Consider the following 27120-nt stretch of genomic DNA (forward strand, 5'->3'; position numbering starts at 1 on the left):
ATTACTATCAACTTTCAGTAGCAAATGAAGGTCTTTAGGACTGGGCCTTAAGAGGCGTAAACTTTGAAAGGAAAAGAGTGTCAGGAGCATGGGTGGCTGTCTTGCTTGTGGGCTTTGAACTGGGTGTCTTGAATACACCAGTATTAGCAGGAGGACAGCGATTGCATTATTGGAAGGAGGGGATTGCTGTAAGGAGAAAAACAAAGTTGCTGAGCTCAGAAGACAAACTGCTTACTTTGAAGTGTTTTCTAGGGCACACCCAGAACAAATTCCTCTCCCCATGGAAACCTTCCAGATGCTTTTGTCTGGTTGTTACAGATAGATCTGTGATATGGCCCTGACAATTAAGTTGCATGTACCCTACAAATGTGTACTCTGCATTTCATAGACTTTATGGTTTTCCTGAGGGAGATGTGATGTCTGTCTCTGCTGAATCTGAAATAGATCTGCAGGATTGAGCAAAAATTGCTTAGTTATACATTATTCTTTCCTTTGGCCAGAACATTCTTTTGTTGTTAGAAAACATCATAACATAGTGGAAAATATTGAATTGGAATAATAAAAACCAAGCGTTCCATCATGTATTCACTTATTAAAAATATTTATCAAGAGATTATTATATGTTAATAACTGACAAATGTTGTAAATAAGATTTAGAATGTCATAACTCTCCTGGAACACATATTCTAAAGAGGGGAATTAGATAAGAAACAAGTAAAGGAATAAATGGGTAAAATAAGTGTTATAAGGACAATAATACAAGATGGCATGATTTGTGGCAAGGAGTTACTCTAGAGTGGGAGGTCAGGGAAGACCTCTCTTTGGAAGTGACATTTGAGATGGAAACGTCTTCTGAGTGTCAAGATAGAACCAACCATAATCTAGGGCAGGAATTGGCAATTTTTTTTTTTCTGAGAAAAGACCAGATAGTAAATATTTTAGGCTTTGCAGCTCCTGTAGTCTCTGTCCTAACTATTCAAATCTGCTATTGACCTGTGAAAGCACCCATGGACAAAACAAATGAAAGGCGGTGACTGTGTACCAATCAAACTTTATTTACAGAAACAGGCAGGAGTCTGGGAGTTGAATTTGACCTGCTGGCCATGAACTGCTGTCCCCGGATGTGGGGAAAAGAGCATTGCAGGCAAGGGGAATAGCAAGTTGAAAGACCCAAAGCTGGATTTAGGCTTGGTATTCTTGGAACAGAAGGAAGGTAGTGTGGTTGTGAGGTTAGAGGTAAAAGTAAAGGTCAAGTCAGGTAGGCCTTTGCAGACCTCGGAAAGGCATTGCATTTTGTTCTAAGTACAAAGGGATGCCGCCAGAATGATTCAAGCAGAGGTCAGTACAATTTGATTTACATTTTATAAAGGCTCTGGTTGTTGAGTAGTGACTATTTTAAGTGGAGCAAGAATGGAAGCAAGGAGATCTCTTAGGAAGCTGTTACAATAATCCAAGCAAAATATGGTCATGAAGACAGGGAAAACTGAAGGGGTAAGAGTTTGAATCTCTCTCTTCATGGCCCCTTAACTAGATATGAACTTTGAGCTTTATTCCCTTCAACAGCCAAGTACAGATAAAATCTCTATTTTATTTGTTAGCATAAAATAAGACTATAAGTCAAATGTCCAACACATGGTTAGTTTTCAACCATGTTGGGTTTTTTTATCCCTTCTTTGTTTATAGCTCAAATAACATTCTCCTTCCTTCCCTTCTTTTGTTACTCCTTTCCTTAGGTATTTCTTTCCTTCCATAGATATTTAATGGTGAACTGGGTTGTGCAAAACATGATTCTTGGTGCTTAGTCACGCTGGGAGAGACAGAGGATCTTATTTTTAAACTTTCATTGACTTGTGTCGTTGGGAGCCCAAAAAAGGAGAAGCTAATATTTTCCTTTTGGTTCTTCCCTTTTTTTAGTAAGACAAATGGCCATTTAAAAGTATTTATGTAAATAAAACAGAGGAAAAGTCACTTTGGGGAAGTTCTTGTTTGTCTTGGGAAAAAAATATATTGGAAGTTTTATCCTAGGGTAAGAGAGAATATGTGCGAGTTTTTTTACAACCTGGCAAAAATGCCTTAACCTGTAAGCCTTACAAGTTTGCAGTACAAGATTTCTGGGAAAGACAAGATTATTTAAATATTGACAATGATTGAAATGGTAAGGCAGGATTCCTTCCCTTCACCGTGCCTGGGGTGGGGCAGAGGAATCATGAGTCAGACTTATGTCCTAGCTCTTCCTCTGTCTTATTCATGCCTTTGAGTTTGTAGTTTCAAAAATTTTCTTAAAAATTAAAGCCTAAAGTCATCTCACATTTTTCTACTGAATGATTTACCCTCCCAGGGGAAATACATTTTCAGCTTTTAATTATCCACCTTTTTGATACAGCATAGTATTTTGGAAAATATACCACTTTCAAATCAGCCGTGGACTAGGAGCTGCATGTTGTTGGACAGGTTCCTCAAATTTTTCAAGACTCAGGTACCTTACTTATAAAATGAAGACTTCGTACCAGATCATTCCATGTCTCTTCTAGCCTGGTGATGCCATAGAAGGGCCAAACTGAAGATCTTCACTATAACTTTGGAGGTAAAGAGGGATAAGGAGACAAAAGGAGAGATAAGGTATAGAAAGAGAAGCAGGGGAGGTTGTGAAGAAAACACTCTATGGCTCTGCTTCGAAACTATTGATATATTATTCTCAGATTGCATGTTGTAAAAATTGCTTTAGTTGAAAAGTTTTTCCAAACTGTTGGTCAGCTAATTTTTAACTCACAGTCATAACCATCTGCCTAGAATTCCACATACCCCAGCCCCAGTGTGCATGTTTCATTAGAATCAAGTCCCAGAAGCAAACATCAGGAAAGTCTTAAGATAATTTCTTAAAGCACTAGGCACATTGATCTGTGTACTTGAATATAATAAAGATAGATGTTCTTCTCTCATCACTGTATAGGATACCTGTAAATAACCAAAAGCCAAAAGTGAACTTTATGGCAGACAATGGTTGAAAGTAATTTGGATGATATTTTTTAAGGGAAAGGAAGTAGAGTTATTAGAAGAGAGATTTGGGGTTAATACACTGAAGGGAAGGATTAACTCTAGGTTTGTAATCATTACCCAGAAAAAAAATCATTGGACCATTTTTGTGCACTGTGGGAATTTCATATGCAGAGAAAACCTGAACATATTAGAATCCCGTGAAACATCATCTTTTTGCATTTAACTGAAATTGGTATTCATATTAAATCTGTTTCATGTGAGGATGACTCAAAATGGATTATTTTAAACATTAGAGTCCATAATTTCCTACAATTTTTTTGTACTGAAGAAAAATGAAATGGAAGTCCAAGTGCTAAAACATAATTAATGACTAAAAATATTGGACAGCTATACGATGGAACATTTTGAAGCCTTTAAATATTATAAGTACTTATGAAGAGTCTGTAATAGTATAGAAAAAAGCTTTTACTATAGTAAGTGAAAAAACAATGTGACTTTTTATACAAAATATATCTCAGTAATATTTAAAAAAAGACTATAGGAAATGTGCTTACTGTGATGTCCAGTTAGTTGGATTTTTGAATCATTCCAGTATACTTATGTATTTTTATATCATCTTAACTTTTCCAGAATGGGCATACTTTACTTTATAATTGGAAAACTAAGCACTTACTTTGAAAACTTTGCTTTGAAAACCTTGTGTATAATCTGTGGAGTTCCTGGATATATAAGGAATCTGTTAGGGTTGTTTTGCAAGGAATACTTGTGTGTAGAGGCAAATAATTAATCAGAAAATATCTGGTAGCCATATAACTGCTGAAAGCAGGGATGATCTCCTTTTTGAAAGGGTAAAATTGGAAAATGATTATTACAGGGTATCGTATCGTTGTTGTTAGTGTAAAATTTCAGTATTCTGGCTTTCCTAGACCATGGATATCAGAAAGTTTCCTTCCTTTTCAAGAGGATAAAGCAAGGCAAGGTCAAGGGATAGTGATGCTACTGAGCATCAGTAGCAGAGAAACACACAACAGTAAAAACAACAACATACAAAGCAAAACAAACAAATAAAAAATATATTAAAATTAATTTGATGCCTGCAGCAGAGGAAAGCTCTTTGCCCCTTTTCAATTAGCCCTTTTCTGCTTAAATTGACGTATTTTGCCACCCAGGCTTTATAGTCAGCCACTTGAACGCTACTCATTAATTTCAAAGTTCAATCCTTGGTCTTTTGTTTTCCTCTCTATCTGATTTCTCCCTCGGAGAAATCATTCATTCTCACAGCTTAACTTTTTCACCTTCTAGTGACAGCTCCCCATTTTATATTCTCAGAGGTTCTCATCTACATTTCCAACTTTCCGCAGAATATTTCCACTTAAAGTCTATAATCATCTCATACTCAACGTGTATTTACAACTGAACTCGCCCATATTTCATATTTTTATGAATCACCTCATGCTTTTCCACTGAGGATGAGTGATCTTGCTTGCATTTCACCTTCTTCCTTGTGCTTCGTATTGAATCTGGGACTAGAGCCTGGTTTATCCTTTGTGGTAACATTTCCTCTCCATTCTTGCTCTCATCACTTTGGTTCAAGCTCCAGTCGTCTCATTATTGATGACATTTTTTTTTTTTTTGTGGTACGCTGGCCTCTCACTGTTGTGGCCTCTCCCGTTGTGGAGCACAGGCTCTGGATGCACAGGCTCAGCAGCCACGGCTCATGGGCCCAGCCGCTCCGTGGCATGTGGGATCTTCCCAGACCGGGGCACGAACCCGTGTCCCCTGCATCGGCAGGCGGACTCTCAACCACTGTGCCACCAGGGAAGCCCATTATTGATGACATTTTGAAAACATGGAAAAATATTCTGAATGTAGTATGAGTGTCTCATTTTGAGGCTAAGTTGTGCTTCCATTGGGATTCAGACATGTCAGGGTCAGGCCCACAGGAATCCATTTACATAAAACAGTTTGTATGTGAAAGAACTTCTGTGAAGGGTTTTGTATAGGGGTGGAGGAGGTGAAGGAAGAGTGGAGAGGAATGTCATGTTTTCTATATTTTCGTGTGATATCTGGAAAAGGGGCTGCAGGACAAGCTGGTTTTATGAAGGGCATGCGTAAGCAAGTCTGTCTCTGCTTTCAGGTAATAAGGAGCAATGCAGGTTGAGGAAGTTTCTCCACTCTTTTGAGAATACTGCAGAGACATATATACTGCAGAGACGTCAGCATAGGGCCTGTTTGTTGCTAAAATTCCTAAATAATTGAACCAAATGAAGACAAAATGAAGCGTTACACAAAAGATGTTGTGTGTGTGTGTGTGGGGGTAGATCTTAGAAGAGATATATTCCTGAATGAGAATAGTCAATATTATACAAATATGTAGAATTGATTTTTGACAGGGATATAAAAGAAATTCAGTGGAGGATGGATAAAATTAAAAAAAAATTTACTGAAGTATAGTTGATTTACAATGTTGTGTTAGTTTCAGGTGTACAGCCAAGTGATTTCAGATTCTTTTCCCTTATAGGTTATTACAAAATATTGAGTATAGTTCCCTGTGCTATACAGTAGGCCCTTGTTGGTTACCTATTTTATATATAGTAGTGTGTATTTGTTAATCCCAAACTCTTAATTTATCCCTCCCTCCTTTCCCCTTTGGTAACCATAAGTTTGTTTTCTATGTCTGTGGGTCTATTTCTGTTTTGTAGATTAAGTTCATTTGTATCTCTCTTTTTTTTAGATTCCACATATAAGCAATATCATCTGATAGTTGTCTGTCTGTCTTACTTCACTTAGTAAGATAATCTCTAGGTTCATCCATGTTGCTGCAAATGGCATTATTTCACTTTTTTATGGCTGAATAATATTCTGTTGTATATATATATATATATATATATATATACCACATCTTCTTTATCTATTGATCTGTCGATGGACATTTAGGTTGCTTCCATGTCTTGGCTATTGTAAGTAGTGCTGCAGTGAGCATTGGGGTGCATGTATCTTTTCAATTTATGGTTTTCTCCAGATATATGCCCAGGAGTGGGATTGCAGGATCACATAGTAGCCCTATTTTTGTTTTTTGTTTTTTTTTTATGGAACTTCCATACTGCTCTTCATAGAAGGATAAACTTTTCAACAAAGGATGTTGGAACAATTAGATACCCATATGTAAAAAAGTGAACCTTGACCTAAACCTCATATATTATACAAAAATTGACGCAAATATATCCTAGAACTATATGTAAAACCTAAAACTATGAAATTTTTATTAGAAAATTTTCATGAAATGGAGTTAGGCAACAAGTTTTCAGACACAATACCAAAAACATAATCATTAAACACAAAATTATTAAACAGAACTTTATCAAAAATTTTAAGAAATGCTTAGACAAAGTAACTAATGAGAAGTAAAAGACAAACAGCACACTAGAATAAAATATTTTCAAATAACATATCTCACAGTAGGCTTGTATCCAAAATATACAGTTGACCCTTGAACACATTAGTTTAAACTGTGGGGGTCCACTTATACGTGGATGTTTTTCAATAAATACATACTACAGTACTATATGATCCATGGTAGGTTGAATCCACAGATGTGGAACCGCAGATACGGAGGGCAGACTGCAAGGTTATATATAGATTTTTGACTGTGTGGAGGGTGGGCACCCCTAATCCCCCACATTCAAGGGATGACTGTATAAAAAACTCTCAAAATTTAAGAGTAGGAAGACAATCCAATTAAAAATGTCAAAATATTTAAACAGACACCACACCAAAAAGATATAAGAATGACAAATAAATACATGAAAGGTTGTTCAATGTTATTACCCATTAAAGAAATACAAGTAAAATCACTATACTACAACTGCATACCTGTCAGAATCACTAAACTAAAAAATAGCGACTATACCAACAGCTTACAAGAATGGAGAGCAACTGGAATTCATATTGGGAAAGCAAATTGGTGCAGTTACTTTGGAAAACAGTTTGGCAGTTTCTTATAAAGTTAAATATATACTTACCATATGATCTATCAACTCCATTCTTTCTTGTTTACCTAATGAGCAGCCACTAAAAGAACTATATAAAGAGATACACTCAAAATGCTATAGAAAAGTCAAAATGGAATTCTGAAATATGTTAAATTAACACACAGGAAAGCATGAAAAAGAAAAAAACAGATAAAATGCAAAACAAAATATAAAATAGTGAACTTGGACCTAACATGTCAATAATTACATTAAATGTAAATGGTATAAATATATTCTAAATATACCACGTTAAAACAGATCAGTAGAGTGGCTTTAATAACATGACCCAACCATATGCTGTCTAGTAGAAACTAACTTTAAATATGATACTGGCCAGTAGAAAATAAAAGGATGGAAGATAATAATAATGCAAAAATCAATCAAAAGAATATAGGAGTGTCTATATTAATACCAGTTAAAGTAAACTTCAGGGAAAGGAAAATTACCAGGTGTTATAGATTTTGGGAGAAAGACCACAGAGAAAAAGTGCCATTCTCATCACATTGTATTTACGGGACATGCTATCAATATGACTTATCACTGTTGATGTTAATTTTGATTACCTGGATGAGGTAGTGTTTTATAGATTTCTGAATTAAGTTACTCTTTTTATCTCACTGTTTAATTGTACTCTTTGGAAGAAAATCACTATGTACAGTTCGCTCTTAATAAGAGGAAGTTATGCTCCACTTCCTTGAGGGTGGAGTATGTGTAAAAATTATTTGGAGTTCTGCCCAGGAGATTCATCTCTTCTCCCCCACTTAGTTATTCAGTAATTTATTTATGCCATTTCAGTATGAACTTGTGGTTATTTATTTTATCTTTTGGTTTATAATCCAATACTACTTTATATGTTAGATTGTTCCAGTTTTGGCTATCGGAAGCTCTTTCAGTTGGCTCTTCTGTTCCTTTGACAAACCGAAATCATTGAGTTGTCTGTTTTAACACTTTCTTACTTTTAGGCACTACAAGATGCTGCAGGCTCATTGTGTATATTTACTGACCTAGTTCTACAACCAACCATTTATCTAAGGATAATTCCTCTTATTGGAGATTGGTGTTAGAAACCAAGATCTGGGCTTCCATAAGCCATTACCATGTAGATCATTCTAGCCTTCTCCTCTTGCTTGCCTGTAACTTCCCACCCTAACAGTGAAAAATCTGGTTTCCACCATCTGGCATCCATATTTTAATTGTTCAATTCCAGTATAAATTTACAGCACTTTAAGAATTCTTAACCTGAACCCCTGTGGGAAACAGTTTTAAACATTAGAAGAGAGTGCTTATGTGCAGTTCCTTTTGCCTTTAGTCCTACAGACTTCACTCATTTCCAAAATACTTCAGTTAGCACCTTTCCCTTGCCCGCTTCAGTGAGGTTGTTTTGTACATCTGTAATACAGTTAGATTACTTTTCTTCAGCTTGCATTGCATTCTGGGATCTCAATTTCCTAAATGATTTTTCTTTCATTTTCCTACATTAAGGTTCACTCTACTGCAAAGTTTTATGGGTTTGACAAATGTATAGTGTCATGTATCCACCATTATAGTATCATACAGAATAGTGTCACTAAATTCCATATACTTCTGTTCAACCTTCCTTCCTTCTCAAATGCCTGGCAACCATTTATCTGTTTGTAGTCTCTTCAGTTTTGCCTTTTGAACACTGTCATATAAATGGAACCATACAATGTATAGCTATTTCAGCCTGGGTTCTTTCATTTAGCAATATACAGTTAAGATATACCCATGTCTTCCAATGGTTTGATTGCTCATTAATTTTTTTTTATCTCTGAATAGTATTTCATTGTATGGATGTACAACTGTTTACTCATTCACGTATTGAAAGACATCTTGGTTGCCTCCAGTTTTTGACAATTGTGAAGAAAGCAACTATAAACTTTGTGTGAAGGTTTTTGTGTGGACAGAAGTTTTAATTCACTTGACAAATACCTACCAGTGTGGTTGCTGGATAATATAGTGACAATATATTTGCTTTTGAATGAAACTGTCAAACTCTCTTTCAAAGTGGCTATGCCATTTTACATTCAACCCTCAGTGAATGAGAGTTTCTGCTGCATTGCATCCTCACCAGGAATTGTTGTTATCACTCTTTTGGATTTTAGTCATTCTAATAGGTTTGTAATGATATCTCACTGCTGTTTTAATTTGCATTTCCCTAATGAAAAATGATGCTGAGCATCTTTTCATATGTTTATACCATCTGTAGATATTCTTTTATGAGCTGTCAGCTCTTTTGCCCATTTTTTAAATTGGATTACTTGTTTTCTTAATGCTGAGCTTTAAGAGTTTTTTGTATATTTTGGATAGAAGTATTTTATCAGATAAATGTTTTGGAAATATTTCTCCTAGTCTGTGACTTGTTTTACCATCTTGTAGCAGTGTCTTTCACAAGATGTTTTCAATTTTAATAAAGTCCAACTTACCATGTTTTTTTCATGGATCATAATTTTACAGGTGTATCTAAAAAGTCATAACCAAACCCCAGGTTAAAGAAATTTTCTCCTATATTTTCTTGTAAAAGTTTTATAGTTTTTGCATTTTACATTTGAAGTCTCTGATCCGTGTTGAGTTAATTTTTGTCTAAGGTGTAACATCTGTATCTAGGGGTTTTTGTTGTTTTTGGTATATGGGTATTCAACCATTCCAGCACCATTTGTCAAAAAGATTATCATTTTGCCACTGAATTGCCTCTGTAAAAAAGTCAGTTGACTATATTTTATGTAGGTCATTTCTGGAATTTCTGTTCTGTTCCATTAATCTATATTTTCTTTCACCAGTACCACTCAGTCTTGAATATTGTACCTTTATAGTAAGCCTTGAAATTAGGTAGTTTTCAGTTCAAGTTTTTTCTTCTGTATTGTGTTGTCTATATATTTTACCTTTCCATGCAATCTTGAGAATCAGTTTGTTATTTATAAAATAGCTTACTGAGATTTTGATTTGGATTGTGTGAAGCTATAGATCAAGTTGGAAAGAACTGACATCTTAATAAGTCTTTTAATCCAGGAACATATTCTTTGTCTGTTTAGGTCATTTTGATTTCTCTTATCAGTGTTTTATAGTCTTCACATAAAGATCCTATACATTTTTGTTGGATTTATATGTATTTTATTATTTTTGACATTTTTGTAAATATTTCTTTTTAGATTTTGATTTTTCATTGGTGGTATATAAGAAAACAACTGACTTTTGTATATTGACCTTTCATTCTATGATATCGCCATACTCATTAGTTCAGGAAGAATTTTGTAGATCCTTTGGGGTTTTCTAAATAAACAATCATGTCAGTTGTGAATAAAGACAGTATTATTTCTTCCTGCCCATCTGTATACCTTTTATTTCTTTTTCGTGTCTTATTGCACAAGGTAGGACTTCTAATATGACATTGAATATGAGTGACAAGAGGGGTCATCCTTGTCTTGTTCTTGATCTAGGAGGCTAGCATCCAATATCTCATTTTTAAGTATGAAGTTAGCTGTAAATTATTAAAAATGTCCTTTATCAAACTGAGAAATTTCCTCTGTCAATTCCTCTTTTGCTGAGAGTTTTACTTCAGGAATGGATATTGACTTTTGTTAAATGCTTTTTCTGTATCAATTGATATCATATAATTTCTTTCTTAGCCCCCTAATTTGGTGGATTACATTGATTGATTTTCAAATCTTGAACTGGCCTTGAATACCTGGAATAAATCACAGTTGGTCATGATGTATACTTTATTTCATACATTGTTGGATTCAGCTTGCTCGTATTTGTTGAAGATTTTTTCATTAATATGCATGAGAAGTATTAGTCAGCTGTTTATTTTTCCTTTCTTTTTCTTTTTTTGTTTTTGATGTCTGTATCTGGTTTTGGTATTAGGGTAATACTGACCTCGTAGAATTACTTAGGAAGTGTTCTCTCTGCCTCTGCTTCCTAGAAGAGATTGTGGAAAATTGGTATTATTTCTTCCTTAATTATTTGGTAGAATTTATCCGTGAAACCATCTGAGCCTGGCACTTTAATTTTTGGAAAGCAATTAATTATTAATTCATTTCTTTAACATATATAAGGCTATTCACTTTATTTCTTCTCACATGGGTTGTAGTACTTTGTGTCTTTCAAGGAATTGACCTATTTCATCCAAGTTATCAAATTTCTGGACAAAGAGTTTTTCATATTCCATTATAATTCTTTTAATATCAGTGGGTCAGTAGTTATGACCCCACCTTCATTTGATATTGTCAATGTGTGTCTTTTCTCTTTTCTTGGTTGGCTTGGCCATAGGTTTATCAATTTTATTGATCTTTTCAAATAACCAGCTTTGGCTTTGTTGATTTTCTCTATTATTTTTCTGTTTTCAATTTTATTGTTTTCTGCTCTAATATTATTTCTGCTGCCTGTGTTAGGATTAATTTGTTTTTCTTTCTCTAGTTTACTAAGACAAGACTTAGGTTATTGATGCTTATTTTTTCTTCTTTTCTAATGTATGAATTTAATGCTATAATTTCCTTCTAAGCACTGCTTTCTCTGCAACCCACAAATCTTGATAATTTTTATTTTTATTTTAATTAATTTCAAAATATATTTTCAAAATTTATCTTTAGACTTCTTCTTTGACTCATGAGCTATTTAGAAATTTTGAAATCTTTGGGGTACTTGGGAATTTTCCAGCTATTCTTCTGTTGTTGATTTCTGGTTTAATTCCATTTTGGTCTGAGAATATATTTAGTGTGATTTCTATTCTTTCAAATTTGTTGTGTTTTATGGCCCAGAATGTGGCCTGTCTTGGTGAATATTACATGTGAGCTTAAGAAGAATTTGTATTTCACTGTTCTTAGATTGAGGATTCTATAAATGTCAATCCTATAAATGTCAACTATTAAGATAAAATTGATTGATAGTTCTGTTTAGTTCCTCTGTACCTTACGAATGTATTGCCTGCTTAGTCTATCAATTATTGACAGAAAGGTAAAGTGTTCAACTATAATAGTATAGATTCATCTCTCTCTTTTCTAAGTTTTCCTCATGTATTGATATTTTTATGCCCTTTTATTAGGTACATACACATTTAATATTGCTATGTCTTCTTGTAGAATATATCTCTTTATTATTATGTAATACCCTTTATTCTAGATAATCTTCCTAGTTCTGAATTCTACTTTGTCTGAAATTAATACAGTTTCTGCATCTTTCTTTTGATTAGTGTTATCCTGTCATATCTTTTTCTTTATCTCCTTAAGCTATCTGAATGGCTTTCTTGTAAACAACCTATAGATTTGTCCTATTTTTAAAATCCACTCTGATGATCTATCTTTTATTTGATGTATTTAAACAATTAAAGTGAATTGATATTTTTGGGTTAATATCTACCATGTTTGTAACTATTTTCTATTCATTGCATTTATTCTTTATTTCTTTTTTCCCTCTTTTTGGTGTTCTGTGATTTTAGTTGAGCATTTTATGTGATTCAATTTTGTCTCTTCTCTTAACATACCAATTTTTCTTCTGAAAACATTTTTAATAGTTACCCTGGGATTTACATTATGTATACACTTTTAACTGATCTAACTCCATCTTCAAATAACACTGTATTGCTTCACATGTTATGCAGAGTATTACCAGTTCCTCCCTTCTGTTCCTTGTGACATTCCTTTCATTCATTCCACTAATTGCTACTGTTTTTGCTTTAAACAAGTAGTTATCTTTTAGATCAACTAAGAATAAGAAAATTAAGTATTATATTTTATGTACTTTTATTTTTTCTCTATACTCTTCCTTTGTTTAGGTTGATCCTTTATGCTTATCTATATCATTTTTCTTCCTCAGGAAGAACTTCTTCTAACATTTCTTAAAGGGCAGGTCTGATGGCAATGAATTCTCTCAGTTTTTGTTTGAGAAAGTCTTCATTTCTCTTTCACTTTTGAAGAATAATTTTGCTCTGTATAAATATCTAAGTGGATGGATATTTTTCTTTGAAGAATAATTTTGCTCTATGTAAATATCTAAGTGGATGGCTTTTTCCTTTGAACACTAAATATTTTACTCTACCTTCTTCTTGCTTATATGATTTCTGACAAGAAATTTGTATTAATCCTTACCCTTGTTCTTCTATAGGTAAGGTGTTTGTTTTTCCCTCTGGCTTCTTTCAAGATTTTTTCTTTGTCCTTGGTTTTCTGTAGTTGGAATATAATATCCCTAAGTGTTTTGTTTGTTTTTATTTGGGGGAGGGGTCATATTTATCCTGTTTGATGTTCTCTGAGATTCCTGGATCTGTAGTTTGATGCCTGTTATCAATTTTGGAAAGTTCTCAGGCAATATTACTTCAAGTGTATCTTCTGTTGCATTCTTCCTTCTCCTCCTGTTATTCCAGTTACAAATATATTATATTTTTTTGTATATCCCACAGTTCTTTGATGTTATGGTTTTTTTTTTTCCTTTCTTTTCTGTTTACATTTCAGTTTGGGAGGTTTCTATTGACAAATTTTCAAACTCACTAATCCCTTCCTTGGTGGTGTGCAGTCTAATCATAAGCACATGGAAGGTATTCTTCATTTCTATTACCTTGTTTTTGATTTATAGGATTTATTTTTATCCTTTCGTAGACTTTCTCTCTGCTCACATTAACCATCTGTTTTTGCATACTGTCTACTTTTCCCTTTAGAGCGCTTAACATATATTTTAAATTCCCATAGTTACTTAAATTCTCTGATAATTCCAAATCTCTGATATATCTGAATCTGATTCTGATGCTTGATTCATCTTTTCAGACTGTTTTTCTTTTCTTTCAGCTTGACTTGGTAATTTTTTTGTTATAAGCTAGTCATGTTACACTGAGTAACAGGAAGTGATATAAATAGGAATTTAATGTTTTAAAGGGAGGATTTATGTTAATCTGGCCAGGGACTTCAAATTCCTCTAGTGTCCTTGTTGTTTTCTCTCTTTGTATAGTCTGTGTCTTGCAGCCCTCTCTGTTGTAATTCACTGTTATTTCACTGAACCCCTGTTGGTATGGTGGTAAGGTATAGGGAAAAGTTTATTCTATTATCTTCCTGTTCAATTTCAATCTTTAAGTGGGCCAGTGTTTCAGGGTCATGACCTTCACCTGTGTTTCTCCAGTATTTTCTCCAGGTCCTCACTCCCTTCCCCATCTGTGGAATTCCCTATATATTTCCTTGAATTCCTGACCTCTGTTAACTTTGTTCCCCGCCCCACCCACTTCATTGACACAGGAAGGGCTGGAGTTGATTGGATGGAGGAATTTCCTTCCAGAACCTGTGATAAGGCTCTAGCAAGGTTGTTTTCCCTGACATTGTAGGTCTTTGTTATGGAGAAGGATCTGAATATATTTTACAGTAATTACTCTTCCCTTCCCCCTGCTAGAGCCATGAAGGGATCATTTTTGAATCTTCACTATGAGAATCTGGTAGGGTTCCTGAAGGCAAGATGCATGAAAGTGTGGGGGTTCCCCTAAGATTGCAACTCCCAGGAGCTGTTCACTTTCAAGTTAGTCTATATTCAGCCTGCAGCAATTCATTGAAATTACCATTTAAGAATTCTGATTTATGGCTTTAGTGGTTCCTGCATCAGATAAGAATATTTCAAGTGTGTCTCTCTGGATGTAGTCATCTGTCTAGATATCCAGTTGGCAGTTTGACCTACAACCTTAGTTCTCTGGTACGTCCAAGAAAAGTTCTTGACTTTCAGTTTGTCCAGCTTTTATTGCTATAAGGATGGAGGGACAACTTCCAAGTTCATTTTCCTCTGATTAAATAAATTTGTATGGAGTAAACACTAGTATCCATTCATTCCTAGTTTGATTAGAAATAAGAACTTTAGTTAGACTTCCCCAGTAAGAAAAATCCTAGAGTCTACATTGTTCTGTATTGTAAATATACTAAATCAAGAAGTTACAGGGGTTCTGGATCAAGATGGCAGAGTAGGAAGATCCTGAGTTCACCTCCTCCCATGGGCATACCAAAATTATAACTACTTAAAGAGCAACTATCTCTAAGAGCGATCTGAAGACTAGCAGAAAAGATTTTTCACAACTAAAGATATAAAGAAGGAACTGCAACAAAACAGGAGACACAGAGAAAAGGTCTAGTTAGCACCCACACTCCCAATGTGGTGACCCACAAACAGGAGGAAAATCAAAACCATGGTGGTCCTCCCCAAGGAGCAAGTAGTCCAGTCCTTACATTGGGATCCCCAGCCCAGGTGTCAAGGACCAGGAAGACAAGCCCCAAAATACCTGGCTTTGAAAAACTGCAGGGCTTATGTTCAAGAGAGCTGTAGGAATTTAAGACTCCACTCTTAACAATGCATGCAAAACCTCACTTGCTCTGAGTCCTAGCACAAAGGCAGCAGTTTGAAAGGTAGTGGGGTCAGGCCCACTCACTGATCTTGGAGAGCCTCCCAGAGAAACAAGAAGCAGCTGGGACTACCCCGATGACTGAGTTGCTGACATCAGCCATTTTTGTGATCTCATTCTACCATGATGTTATTGGCACTGACAGGTACCATTTTGGAATTCTCCCTCTAGCCTATTAACACTGGGGGCCTTCCCCACCCACCAGCATGCCTGTGGTAGTCAGGTGATGCTGGGCCTTGCTGCCAACTGCACTGGGGGCCTGCCCTGCCCACCAGAGAACTGCACTAATAGAACACCAACAACAACATGACCAGTCATGCACATGGGCAGCAGTTGCACATGGCCATCCCTCACAGGTAGCCATGTCAGGGGCTAATGCCGGCCACTAGTGAGCCTGCTGCTGTTGCATGCTGCTGTGCCACACAGCCACTCACACCAGGGTCCTTCCCTGTCCACCAGTGCATGTGCTGCAGTAGTATGCTACTGGGCCTCACAACCAGCCATACTGGGAACATGCCTCACCCACCAGCATGCCCACATCAACTACATGAGGCAGGATCTTGCAGTCAGATGAGATGGGGGCCAGCCCTGCATACTAATGTGTCTGCAACAGTCAGCCCTGCCACACCAGAAAGGCGTATGCTGCCCATGTAGGGAACACCCCTGCTGCATTCAGCTTTGGTAGCAGGGGGTCTGTGCTCCTGGGCTCTGTAGAAGATCTCCTACATAAGTCCACTTCTCTAAGATCAGGAGAGGTAATGGATGTAATGCAAAGAAATAAACATAGAGAATTGGGCAAAATGAGAAGATAGAGGAGTTTGTTCCAAATGAAAGAATAAGACAAAACCTCAGAAAAAGAACTTAACAAAATAGAGATAAGCAATCTACCCAATGAAGAGTTCAAGATAATGATCATAAAGTTGCTCACAAAACTGGGGAGAAAAATAGATGAACACAGTGAGAACTTCAACAAAAAGAAAATACAAAAGAGAACCAATCAGAGCAGAAGAACACAATTACTGAATTGAAAAATACACTAGAGGGAATCAACAGTATATTAGATGATCTAGAAGAACAGATCAGTGATCTGAAAGACAAAGTAGTGAAAAACACCCAAGGGACACAACTAGAAATAAAATTATGAAAGAAAAAGTCTCACTGGTAAAGGCAAACATATGGTAAATATAATGAACCAACTACTTACAAAGGTAATATGAAGGTTAAAAGGTAAAAGTAGTAAAATAACCTATATGTACAATAAGTAGTTAAGGGATACGCAAAGCTAAAAGATATAAAATCTGAACTCAAGAACATAAAATGTGATGGTGGAGGGGAGGGAAAAGGTAGGGCTTTTAGAATGTATTTGAACTTAAGAGATCATTAACTTAAAATAGACAGCTATATGTATAGGTTGTTATATATGAACCTCATTATAATCACAAACCAAAAATTTTAATAGATATACAAAAAAAGAAAGGAAATCAAACATAAAGCTAAAGATAGTCATCAAATTACAAGGAAAGAGATCAAGAGAAGAATAAAGAAACAGAGAAGTACAAAACAACTAGAAAACAATTAACAAAATGTCAATAAGCACATACCTAACAATAATTATTTTAAATGTAAATAGACTAAATGTGTCAATCAAAAGACATGGGATGGCTGTGTGGATAAAAAAAAAGAGCCATCTATATGCTGCCTACAAGAGACTCATTTTAGACCTAAAGACACTAACAGACTGAAAGTGAAGTGATATAAAAAGATATTTTATGCAAATGGAAACAGAAAGCTGGAGTAGCAATATTTATATCAGACTAAATAGACTTTAAAACAAAAACTGTAACAAGAGACAAAGAAGAGCATTACATAATTATAAAAGGATCAATCTGGGACTTCCCTTGTGGTGCAGTGGTTAAGAATCTGCCTGCCAAATCAGGGGACACAGGTTTGATGCCATATGCAGTGGAGCAACTAAGCTCATGCACCACAACTACAGAGTCTGTGCTCTACAGCCCACATGCCACAACTACTGAAGCCTGCACACCTAGAGCCCATGCTCTGCAACAAGAGAAGCTACTGCAATAAGAAGCCTGCACACTGCAATGAAGAGTAGCCCCTGCTCGCCACAACAAGATAAAGCCTTGCACAGCAGTGAAGATCCAACTTAGCCACAAATAAAAAATAAATAAATAAGAGGATCAATCCAACAAGAGGTTATAACATATAAATATCTATGTGCCCAACATTACAGCACCTAAATACACAAAGCAAATATTAACAGACATAAAGAGAGAAATAGACATTAACACAATAATAGTAGGGGACTTTAACACCTCACTTACATCAATGGATAGATTATTCAGACAGAAAATCTATAAGGAAGCATTGGACTTAGACAACACATTATATAAGATGAACTTAATAGATATATACAAAGCATTCCATCCAAAAATAGAAGAATGCACCTTTTTTTCAAATGCACATGAAACATTCTCCAAGATAGATCACACACTAGGCCACAGAACAAGTCTCAGTAAATGTAATGGAGGTTGGAAATCATATCAAGCATCTTTTTGACTACAAGCATGAGACTAGAAATCAACTACAAGAAAAAACTCTGAAAAACAGAACCAAGTAAAAATTACCTGAGACCAATGAAAATGGAAGCACAACTTTCCAAAATCCATGGGATGTGGCAAACTCAGTTCTAAGATGGAAGTTTATAATGATACAGGTCTCCATTATGAGATGAGAAAAATCTCAAATATAACAATCTAATTTTACACATAAAGGAACCAGAGAAAAAAGAACAAGCAAAGTCCACAGTTAATAAAAGGAAGGAAATAATAAAGATCAGAGTGGAAGTAGATATGACAGAGACTAAAAAGACAATAGAAAAAAGTCAATGAGACTAAGAGTTGGTTCTTTGAAAAGATAAATTAAATCAACATACCTTTAGCCAGACTCATCAAGAAAAGAGAGCTCAAATAAATAAAATCAGAAATGAAAGAGGAGAAATTACAACTGACATGAAGGAAATACAAAGCATCATGAGAATATTATGAACAATTATATGCCAACAAATTAGACAACCTAGAAGAAATGGGTAAATTCCAACGAATATATAATTTCTCAAGACTGAAGCATGAAGAAATAGAAAATCTTAATAGACTGATAAATAGTAATGAAATTAAATTGTTAATCTAAAAACTCCCCAAAACCAAAAATCCAGGTCCCAATGACCTCACAAGTGAATTCTACCAAATTCTAGAGTTAATACCGATCTTTTTCAAATTATTCTAGAAAATTGAAGAGGAAGCAATACTTTCAAACTCATTTTACTAGGCCAGCATTACCCTACTTCTAAAACCAGACAAAGTCATCAAAAAAAGGAAAATTACAGGCCAATATCCCTGATGAACTTAGATGCAAAAATTCTCAACACAATATTAGCAAATCTAATTTAACAATACATTAAAAGCATCATATACCATGATCAAGTGGGATTCATTTCAGGGATGCAAGTATAGCTTAACATCCATAAATCAATCAATGTGATACAACACATTAACAATACAAAGGACAAAAATAATATGATCATTTCAGGAGGTGCAGAAAAAGCACTTGACAAAATTCAACATCCATTTATGACAAAAACTCTCAAAAAAATGGGTGTAGAGAGAACATATCTTAACATAATAAAAGCCATATATGACAAACCCACAGCCAACATCACATTCAATGGTGAAAAGCTGAAATCAGTTCCTCAAATATCAGAAACAAAGCAAGGATGACCTATCTCACCACTTTTTTTGTGTGTGTGTGTGGTACACGGGCCTCTCACTGCTGTGGCCTCTCCCATTGTGGAGCACAGGCTCTGGACACACAGGCTCAGCGGCCATGGCTCACGGGCCCAGCCGCTCCACGGCATGTGGGATCTTCCTGGACCGGGGCACGAACCCGCGTCCCCTGCATCAGCAGGCAGACTCTCAACCACTGCACCACCAGGGAAGCCCTCACCACTTTTATTTGATATATATAGTATTGGAATTCCTAGCTACAGCAATCAGAGAAGAAAAAGGAATAAAAGGAACTTAAACTGGAGAAGAAAAATTAAAACTGTCACTGTTTGCAGATGATATGATACTATAAATAGAAAAACCTAAAGACTGAACCAAAATGCTATTTGAACTAATAAATGAATTCAGTATAGTTGCAGTATACAAATATACAGAAATCTACTGTGTTTCTATCCACTAATATTGAACTATCAGGAAGTGAAATTAAGAAAACTCATTTACAATTGCATTGAAAAGAATAAAATACCTAGGAATAAATTTAACCAAGGAGGTGAAAGACCTGTACTCTGAAAACTATAGGACATTGATGAAAGAAATAGAAGATGGTACAAATAATGGAAAGATATAATGTGTTTATGGATTGAAAGAATAATTTTGTCAAAAGTACCATACTACCAAAAGCAGTCTACAGATTCAATGCAATCCCTAGCAAAATACCAATAGTATTTTTCACAGAAGTATAACAAATAATCCTAAAATTTGTATGGAAACACAAAAGATTGCAGATAGTCAAAAAAATCTTGAAAAAGAACAAACCTGGAGGTATCATGCTTCTCGATTTCAAACTACACTGTAAAGCTATAGTAATCAGAATAGTGTAGTACTGGCACAAAAACAGACACATAGATCAATGGAACAGAATAGAGAGCCACGAAATAAACCAATGCTTATGTGGTCAATCTATGACAAATGAGGTAATAATATAAAGTGAGAAAAAGGCAGCCTCTTCAATAATGGTGTTGGGAAAACTGGGCAGCTTCATGCAAAAGAATGAAATTGGATCACTTTCTTATACTGTATACAAATATAAACTCAAAATGGATAACAGATTTAAATGTAAGACCAGAAACCATAAAACTCCTAGAAGAAAACATAGGCAGTAAAATCCCTTTGACATTGGTCTTAGCAGTATATTTTTGGATCTGTCTCCTCAGGCAAGAACAACAAAATTAAATATAAACAAATGGGACTATATCAAACTAAAAAGCTTTTGCACAGTGATGGAAGCCATAAACAAAACATTAAGGCAACCTACTGAATGGGTAAAAATATTTGCAAATGATATATCTGGTAAGGGGTTAATATCCAAAATGTACAAAGAACTCATTCAACTCAATACAAAAAAACAAGCAGTCTGATTAAAAAATGGATAGAGGACCTGAATAGACATTTTTCCAAAGAAGAGACACAGATAGCCAACAGACCATATGAAAAGATGCTCAGTAACACTGGTTATCAGGAAATGCAAATCAAAACCACAATGAGATATCACTTCACACCTGTCAGAATGGCTACTATAAAAAAAAGATAGTAAATATAATAAGTGTTGGCGAGGTTGTTGAGAAAAGGGAAACCTTATACGCTTGGTGGAAATGTAAATTGCATCCACTATGGAAAATGGTATGGAGATTCCTTAAAAAATTAAAGATACATTTATTATATGATCCAGCAATTCCACTCCTGGGTATCTATCTAAAGAAAATGAGAACACTAATTTGAGGAGGTATATGCACTCCTTTTTTTTACTGCAGCATAATTTTACAATAACCAAGATATGGAAGCAACCTAAGTGCCCACTGACAGACAAAAGTATAAAGAGGAGGTGATACACGCGCACACACACACACACACACACACACAAACACACACACACGGAATATTAGTCATGAAAAAAATGAAATATGCCATTTGCAACAACATAAATGGACATAGAGGGTACTATGTTAAGTGAAATAAGTCAGGCCAAGAAAAACAAATACTTTACTATTTCACTTATATGTGGAATCTAAAAAACAAAACAAGTAAACAAACAAAACAAACAGATTCATAGTTACAGAAAACAAAACTTGGTGGTTGTCAAGGGGAATGGGGGTAGGGGAATGGACAAAATAGGTGAAGTGGATTAAGAGGTATAAACTTCCAGTCATACAATAAATAAGTCATGGAGATGTTAGGTACAGCATAGGGAATACAGTCAACAATATAGTAATAACTTTATATGATGACAGATGGTTGTTAAACTTATTGTGGAGATTATTTCATAATGTATATAAACGTTGAACCACTACGTTGTACACCTGAAGCCGATATAACATGTCAAGTGTACTTCAATTAAAAAAAGAGTTAACAACCAAGTGAAAGGCTAGAGAAATGAGTCAGCAGTCTATTTCAGTATTCTCTCCTGCATTCCCTCCATCTCATCTCGTTTTTACTTTCATCCTAAAGGCCTTGTATCTCCCCACACTTCCCTGAATGAGATGGTGGTTAAAGATTCACTCACAAGACCTTGTGGAATTGAGAGGAAATTTAAGTTACTCAACCAAGAATACAGAGCTAATAAGTGAGAGACCCAGGGCTTGAAATCAGTCTACTGACTTCAAGTCTTATTCCTCATGTTGCAGCTGCAGTGGGTGACTGGTACAAATGGGCTCCAAACCAAAGTTCACCATGGGGTCCCAGCATTCACAAAAAGAGAACTCTCCTCCAAAGAGAAGTAGATTTGGCTAAGCAAATAGGATTTGCTCAATAGGGGTGGGAAAGTAAAGAGATAAAGAATATTTATTTTTCTTGGAGTTGGAATTGAGTTTCTTACCAAAGTTAAAGCTTGAGATGTTGGAGGTTTTCTAACAAGCAAAAGAGCTATTGGCCACAGTAGAGACTTCAAATCTCTCTACTACATAGTCTCACTCTCTACTGCTAATAGGGTGTGATACATGATGAAGGAGAAGTGAACTGGGTGACTGGCCAAGAACCTGAATTTGTCTTCCAGTATTTCTGATTCAAAAACTTTAATTAGAACTAAAGTTTTCTTACTTCTGTGCTCTCATTACCTGTTTAAAATTTTCATTTAGCAGTTATCAGTCTGCCAAATATATGTTATATATTATATTTTATATATTATAGTATGCATTTTATATATTACATATATTATATTTAGCATAATTCACTATTGTACTCCCAGCACTTAGCACTAGACCTAACCTCTTTAAGTAAGGGCCAGGTTTGCTTGTGAAGTTCCAAATGCTTTTCTCTGATTTGATTTAATACTGGAGAAAGTGGATACTCATGTTCCCTAAAATCTTAACTGGTTCTATGTGAATAAGACTCTACAGCTTGAACTGCTGCTGGAAATGCTCTTCCTTTGGGGGTCTGCATTGGCTAGAATGAGGATCCCAGGTGGCTATTCCATAGAGGATTCTTCTCTTTTGAAAAAGGTTCAGGGATGAGGTTTTGCTTTATTTGGGAAGTTTGAGGCCCTGGGGAATTTGAATTTTGCTTAGCTTGATTTCTCTGGTACATTACTATCCATACTGTGAATTGCCCTTGGGTAGTGATATACTCTAGGTAAACAGAAAATGCCAGCTAAGTGGTGCAAGTTCAATTCTGCCTTCACCCCTTTTCTGTCTTAGCCTTATTATCTGTAGATTTGAGAGCCTTATCCCTGCCTCCTTCCTAGGATTGTTCTGAGGACCTAGTGAGATGATGTCTGGGAAAGCGTTTTGTGTTAAGGACCACATTATGGAAGAGTTGCTTGCCATAAAATGATCTTGAGCATGAGTAGTAACCAAAATAATCTTGGGGAACAGGGAGTATTCCTCTTGGGTTGTTTAATCCAGCCAAATATTCAGTGAGAGGCTGGAACTGTTTAGTAGGTCAGAAAAAGTTCTGTGGCCAGGACCTTGATGGGGTGTGACAAGGGCTATTGAAAACATATGATTCTATGATGTGTGACTGTGAAGCTATTCCATTCAAACAAGTTTTCTGGAAAACCTGGGTAAATGTTCTAGAAGTCCATAGTGATAAGTTACTCTGCATGATGCCGTCCACAGCCACATAGCCCTCGGCCTTAGGAGATGGCCCCATACTTAGATCAAGACAGCCTTATTGCCCAGGTAACAAACATTTATTTCACTGAACCTCAGTATGCAGGGCCCTTTCTGGCTTGATGAGATTAGCTTTATATAGATCGCAAAAATATATCCCAAGGCTTATGTCTTTGTCATAAACATTAAGCACACTTTGTCCATTTCTCTATCACATTGTATTATGGTGAGTTCTGCATAAGCCCATATCCCCTGCTAGACTGGGAGCTCCTTTGTTCAAGGATTAGTGTAGAATTATTTTGATATTTTCCATGTCTAGCCCAGTATCTGGCATATAGTAAAGATTCTATGTATGTTTATTGAATGACTGTCAAACACTTTGCCTGCAATACTTTGCTTTTAATTATTCAGTTCTTTTATTTGCCAGTTAACAACTTCTCTTCATTCTTTCAGCCACTTTATATTCTTAGGGAACTTTAGGTATAGTTTGATTTTTACCATTGCCTCTATAGACCCTGAGAGAGGGCATGGTAGTTCTGTTATGGTCTGGAGAGCAGATACATGTGCTATTTGGGTCTCTGTATCTTCTTTTGAAGGCTTTTCTGAGTTTTGAGCCCACCATTTAATTCTAGTGAAAGTTGTGTCCTGGAGTTATCATGACCCCAAGTCTGAGGTCTAGCCTAGTCACTGACTTGACAGCTAGTTCCTTGTTCTTGTTCACTGGGTACTCATTTGGATCCCAAACTCCAAATCTACGTGAAACTCCTCGATCAGCCTCTGCTCCCCTGCTCTCTGTGATTGCCTGATTCAGCTTCATCGTAAGTGCATAATTATTTCTGTGTATGACCTCTAAATACTCTAGTCTCATTCTCTTTGCCCCCATGATTTTCTCGGCTTAGAGTCTATAGATTCATACAACTTCTTAGATGTCTCAGTGGATCTAGGTAAGGACAATAAGGATGCCAAAAATTCACATAGATGCCTCATAAACTGAATCCGAGTTTTCCTGAGTCTTAGATGATTCCCATTGTTTAAAAGTTAAAGCCAAATTCCTTAGTTCAGCAAACAAGGCCTTTACAATCTGACTCCAACCAACCTTCCGGTCTTATCTCCCTTCATTTCCTTTCTTGTACCCTGAAGTCAGCATGCCAAGTCACGTTCCATTTCCTAAACATTTCTCTTAACTTTCATACATGTGAAATATTATTTCTTTGTTTTGGAATTCTTCTCCTTCAACAATTTGCCCATCAGACAGTCTCCTGTAACTGTTTTAAAACCAGTCCAGATTACAGATCACCTCCTCTCTGAAGACTTCCCTGACATCTCCAACAGAGTTTCTCTTTCTTTCTCTCCCTCCCTCCCATTCCCCTTCGATCTTTTGTATATATCACTTAACATAAAGAATTGAAACTATATCTTTAAATGTTTGTGGGGCTTCCCTGGTGGCGCAGTGGTTAAGAGTCTGCCTGCCGATGCAGGGGACACGGGTTCGTGCCCCGGTCCGGGAAGATCCCACATACCACGGAGCGGCTGGGTCCGTGAGCCTTGGCCGCTGAGCCTGCGCGTCCGGAGCCTGTGCTCCGCAACGGGAGAGGCCACAACAGTGAGAGGCCCGCGTACTGCAAAAAAAAAAAAAAAAAAAAATTGTCTTTGCCACTAGAGTTGAGTTTTTTGAAGGCAGGCATTAGGTTTTTTTTCATCTTTCCTTCCCCAGGATCTAGCCCACAGCCTGGTTCATTCCTATTACCCATTACATGCTTTCTGAATTAACAGCAGCTGAACTGACCCAGGAGGATCTTGGAATGTGCCCTCAAACGGCTATTAATATGGCTGACAAGATTTGGAATTGCTAGGATCTCTAATTAAACTGTCTGTGGTCACCATCTTTAATAAACAGTTTTGCTAGAAACTGGGATAAATTAAAGCAGCTGGGAGAGGAAATCTGTTTCCCCTGGGCTATCTCATTCTGAGGCCACTTTTCATGTCCACACAGTGATTTATGACTTGATATGTCATGTACAAGAGATTGCGACAGAGACTCCAAGTTGAGCAATTCTCATGCTCTTAAGTAGGAAGGAAGGGATTATAGGGAAGAATGTGTGTCCTGGATTCTGTTTTTTCTAAGGGACTCCCTGTTGTCTTCATTAAGTGGAGAGCCACAAGAAAACCAAAAGGCCAATGAAAAATCCTTGGTCCACATTACTCCTCGACCTCTTATTCAGGCATATACTGTCCTTGTTTATCTAATTATCCACAAAGATGGGGCCAGCACTTTGTCCAGGGGCTATATTTAAAGCTTTCAGACTCCCGGTTAGATGCTGTTTCTGTTCCTCTCTTCTCCTCCTCCTTATGGGCCAGGTCTCTGGGAGCCAAGTACATGGGGCTCTTCTCCTCATAGTTCTGCTTAGAATGGGTGCTAAAAGCCTCAGAAGAACAATTCCCAAATTGTCAGGAAAGCTTCCTTCCAATGGCCCAGAGCAGAGCATCCTTGACCTCTTTGTTCCTTGGGGTGTACACCACAGGGTTCAGCAGGGAGTTGATCACAGTGGAGGTCACTGAGATTAGCTGACCCTGATCCTTGGTGTTCTCTGACCTGGGCTTGGGGTAGGCAATGGAGGCACAGCCATAGGGGTAGGCAATGGAGGCACAGCCATAGTGGACCATGACCACAGTGAGGTGGGAGGCGCAGGTAGCAAAGGCCTTCTTCCTGCCCTCGGCTGAGGCGATCTTGAGGATTGTAGAGAGAATGCGGATTTAAGAGATGAAGAGCAGACTCATAGGCACAACGAGCACCAAAACACTGATGATCAAAGTCAGAATCTCATTGACAGTCGTGTCGATGCAGGATAGCTTCATCACAGGTCGGATGTCACAGAAGTGGGCCACCTTTGTTGCACAGAAAAGTAACCTAAATACAGGTGTCACCTGTGTCATAGCTACAATCAGCCCAATGCTGCAGACCCTCCACACCAGCTGGTTGCACACCCTCCTGTTCATAATGACTGTGTATTTCAGGGGGTTGCAGATAGCCACATATCAGTCATATCCCATTGCTGTGAGCAGGAAGCAGTTAGTGATCCCAAAGGTTACAAAAAAGAACATCTGTGTGGCACAACCGCCAGTGAGATAGACCGGCTTATACCCACGAGGCTGGATAGCATCCTTGGGAGAATGACCAATGTATATATAGTCTCTGAAGTGGACAGCATGCTGAGGAAGAAGTACATGGGGGTGTGGAGATGATGATCAATACGGATAATGGTCACAATGATTATATTACCTGCTAGGGTTAAGATGTACAGTGTAAGAAATACCACAAAAAGAGTGAGCTGGTGCTCGTGGAAGCTGGAGAAACCTTGCAAAACAAACTCAGTGGTGAGAGTGTGGTTCTCCCTCTTCATTGGGTGGTCACTAAATCGGAAAAGTAGAAGAATAAAAGTTGCATAATTTTAGTAAAGCAGTTTAATCACATTTCTGAAATTGATTGAACTTCATTCTCAGCTATAAACCTGCGGATACATTTCCCAGTGGATTGAAGTTGATCTTTGGATTTACTTAACTTTGCTTAAAATATTCTTGTTCTGTGGCCATCTATTACAATTTCCTATTCATAGTAGAATCATCTAATTTTCCTCCCCCACACCCCCACTGTATAACCATGTACATTCCCACTTCACCTACTCTTCCTCCTTGTCACCTGGAATGCCCTTCCTCTTTTCCTGCTCTTATTTAAATCGTCCCCATTCTTCAAAGACTAATGTATGTCTTCCCCTCCATCAATGCATATTGTATTCTGAAATTTTCATTTGATGCTT

The 27120-nt window shown here is 36.6% G+C and overlaps 1 protein-coding gene across 1 annotated transcript in view; it reads right to left on the reverse strand.

The window, feature by feature from the left end:
* The window catches only part of LOC114900043 (putative olfactory receptor 10J6), a 132199-nt gene extending 105493 nt beyond the window's left edge, over nucleotides 1-26706 (reverse strand). The window contains 2 exon segments of the mRNA XM_029231314.1: nucleotides 26214-26424; nucleotides 26427-26706. Coding sequence (XP_029087147.1) covers nucleotides 26214-26424; nucleotides 26427-26706 — 491 coding nt within the window.
* Between the last annotated feature and the right edge of the window lie 414 nt (nucleotides 26707-27120).

The sequence above is a fragment of the Monodon monoceros genome, unplaced genomic scaffold (genome assembly GCF_005190385.1).
Source record: "Monodon monoceros isolate NGI ecotype Baffin Bay Population unplaced genomic scaffold, NGI_Narwhal_1 Super_Scaffold_18, whole genome shotgun sequence".
Classification (NCBI taxonomy): domain Eukaryota; kingdom Metazoa; phylum Chordata; class Mammalia; order Artiodactyla; family Monodontidae; genus Monodon; species Monodon monoceros.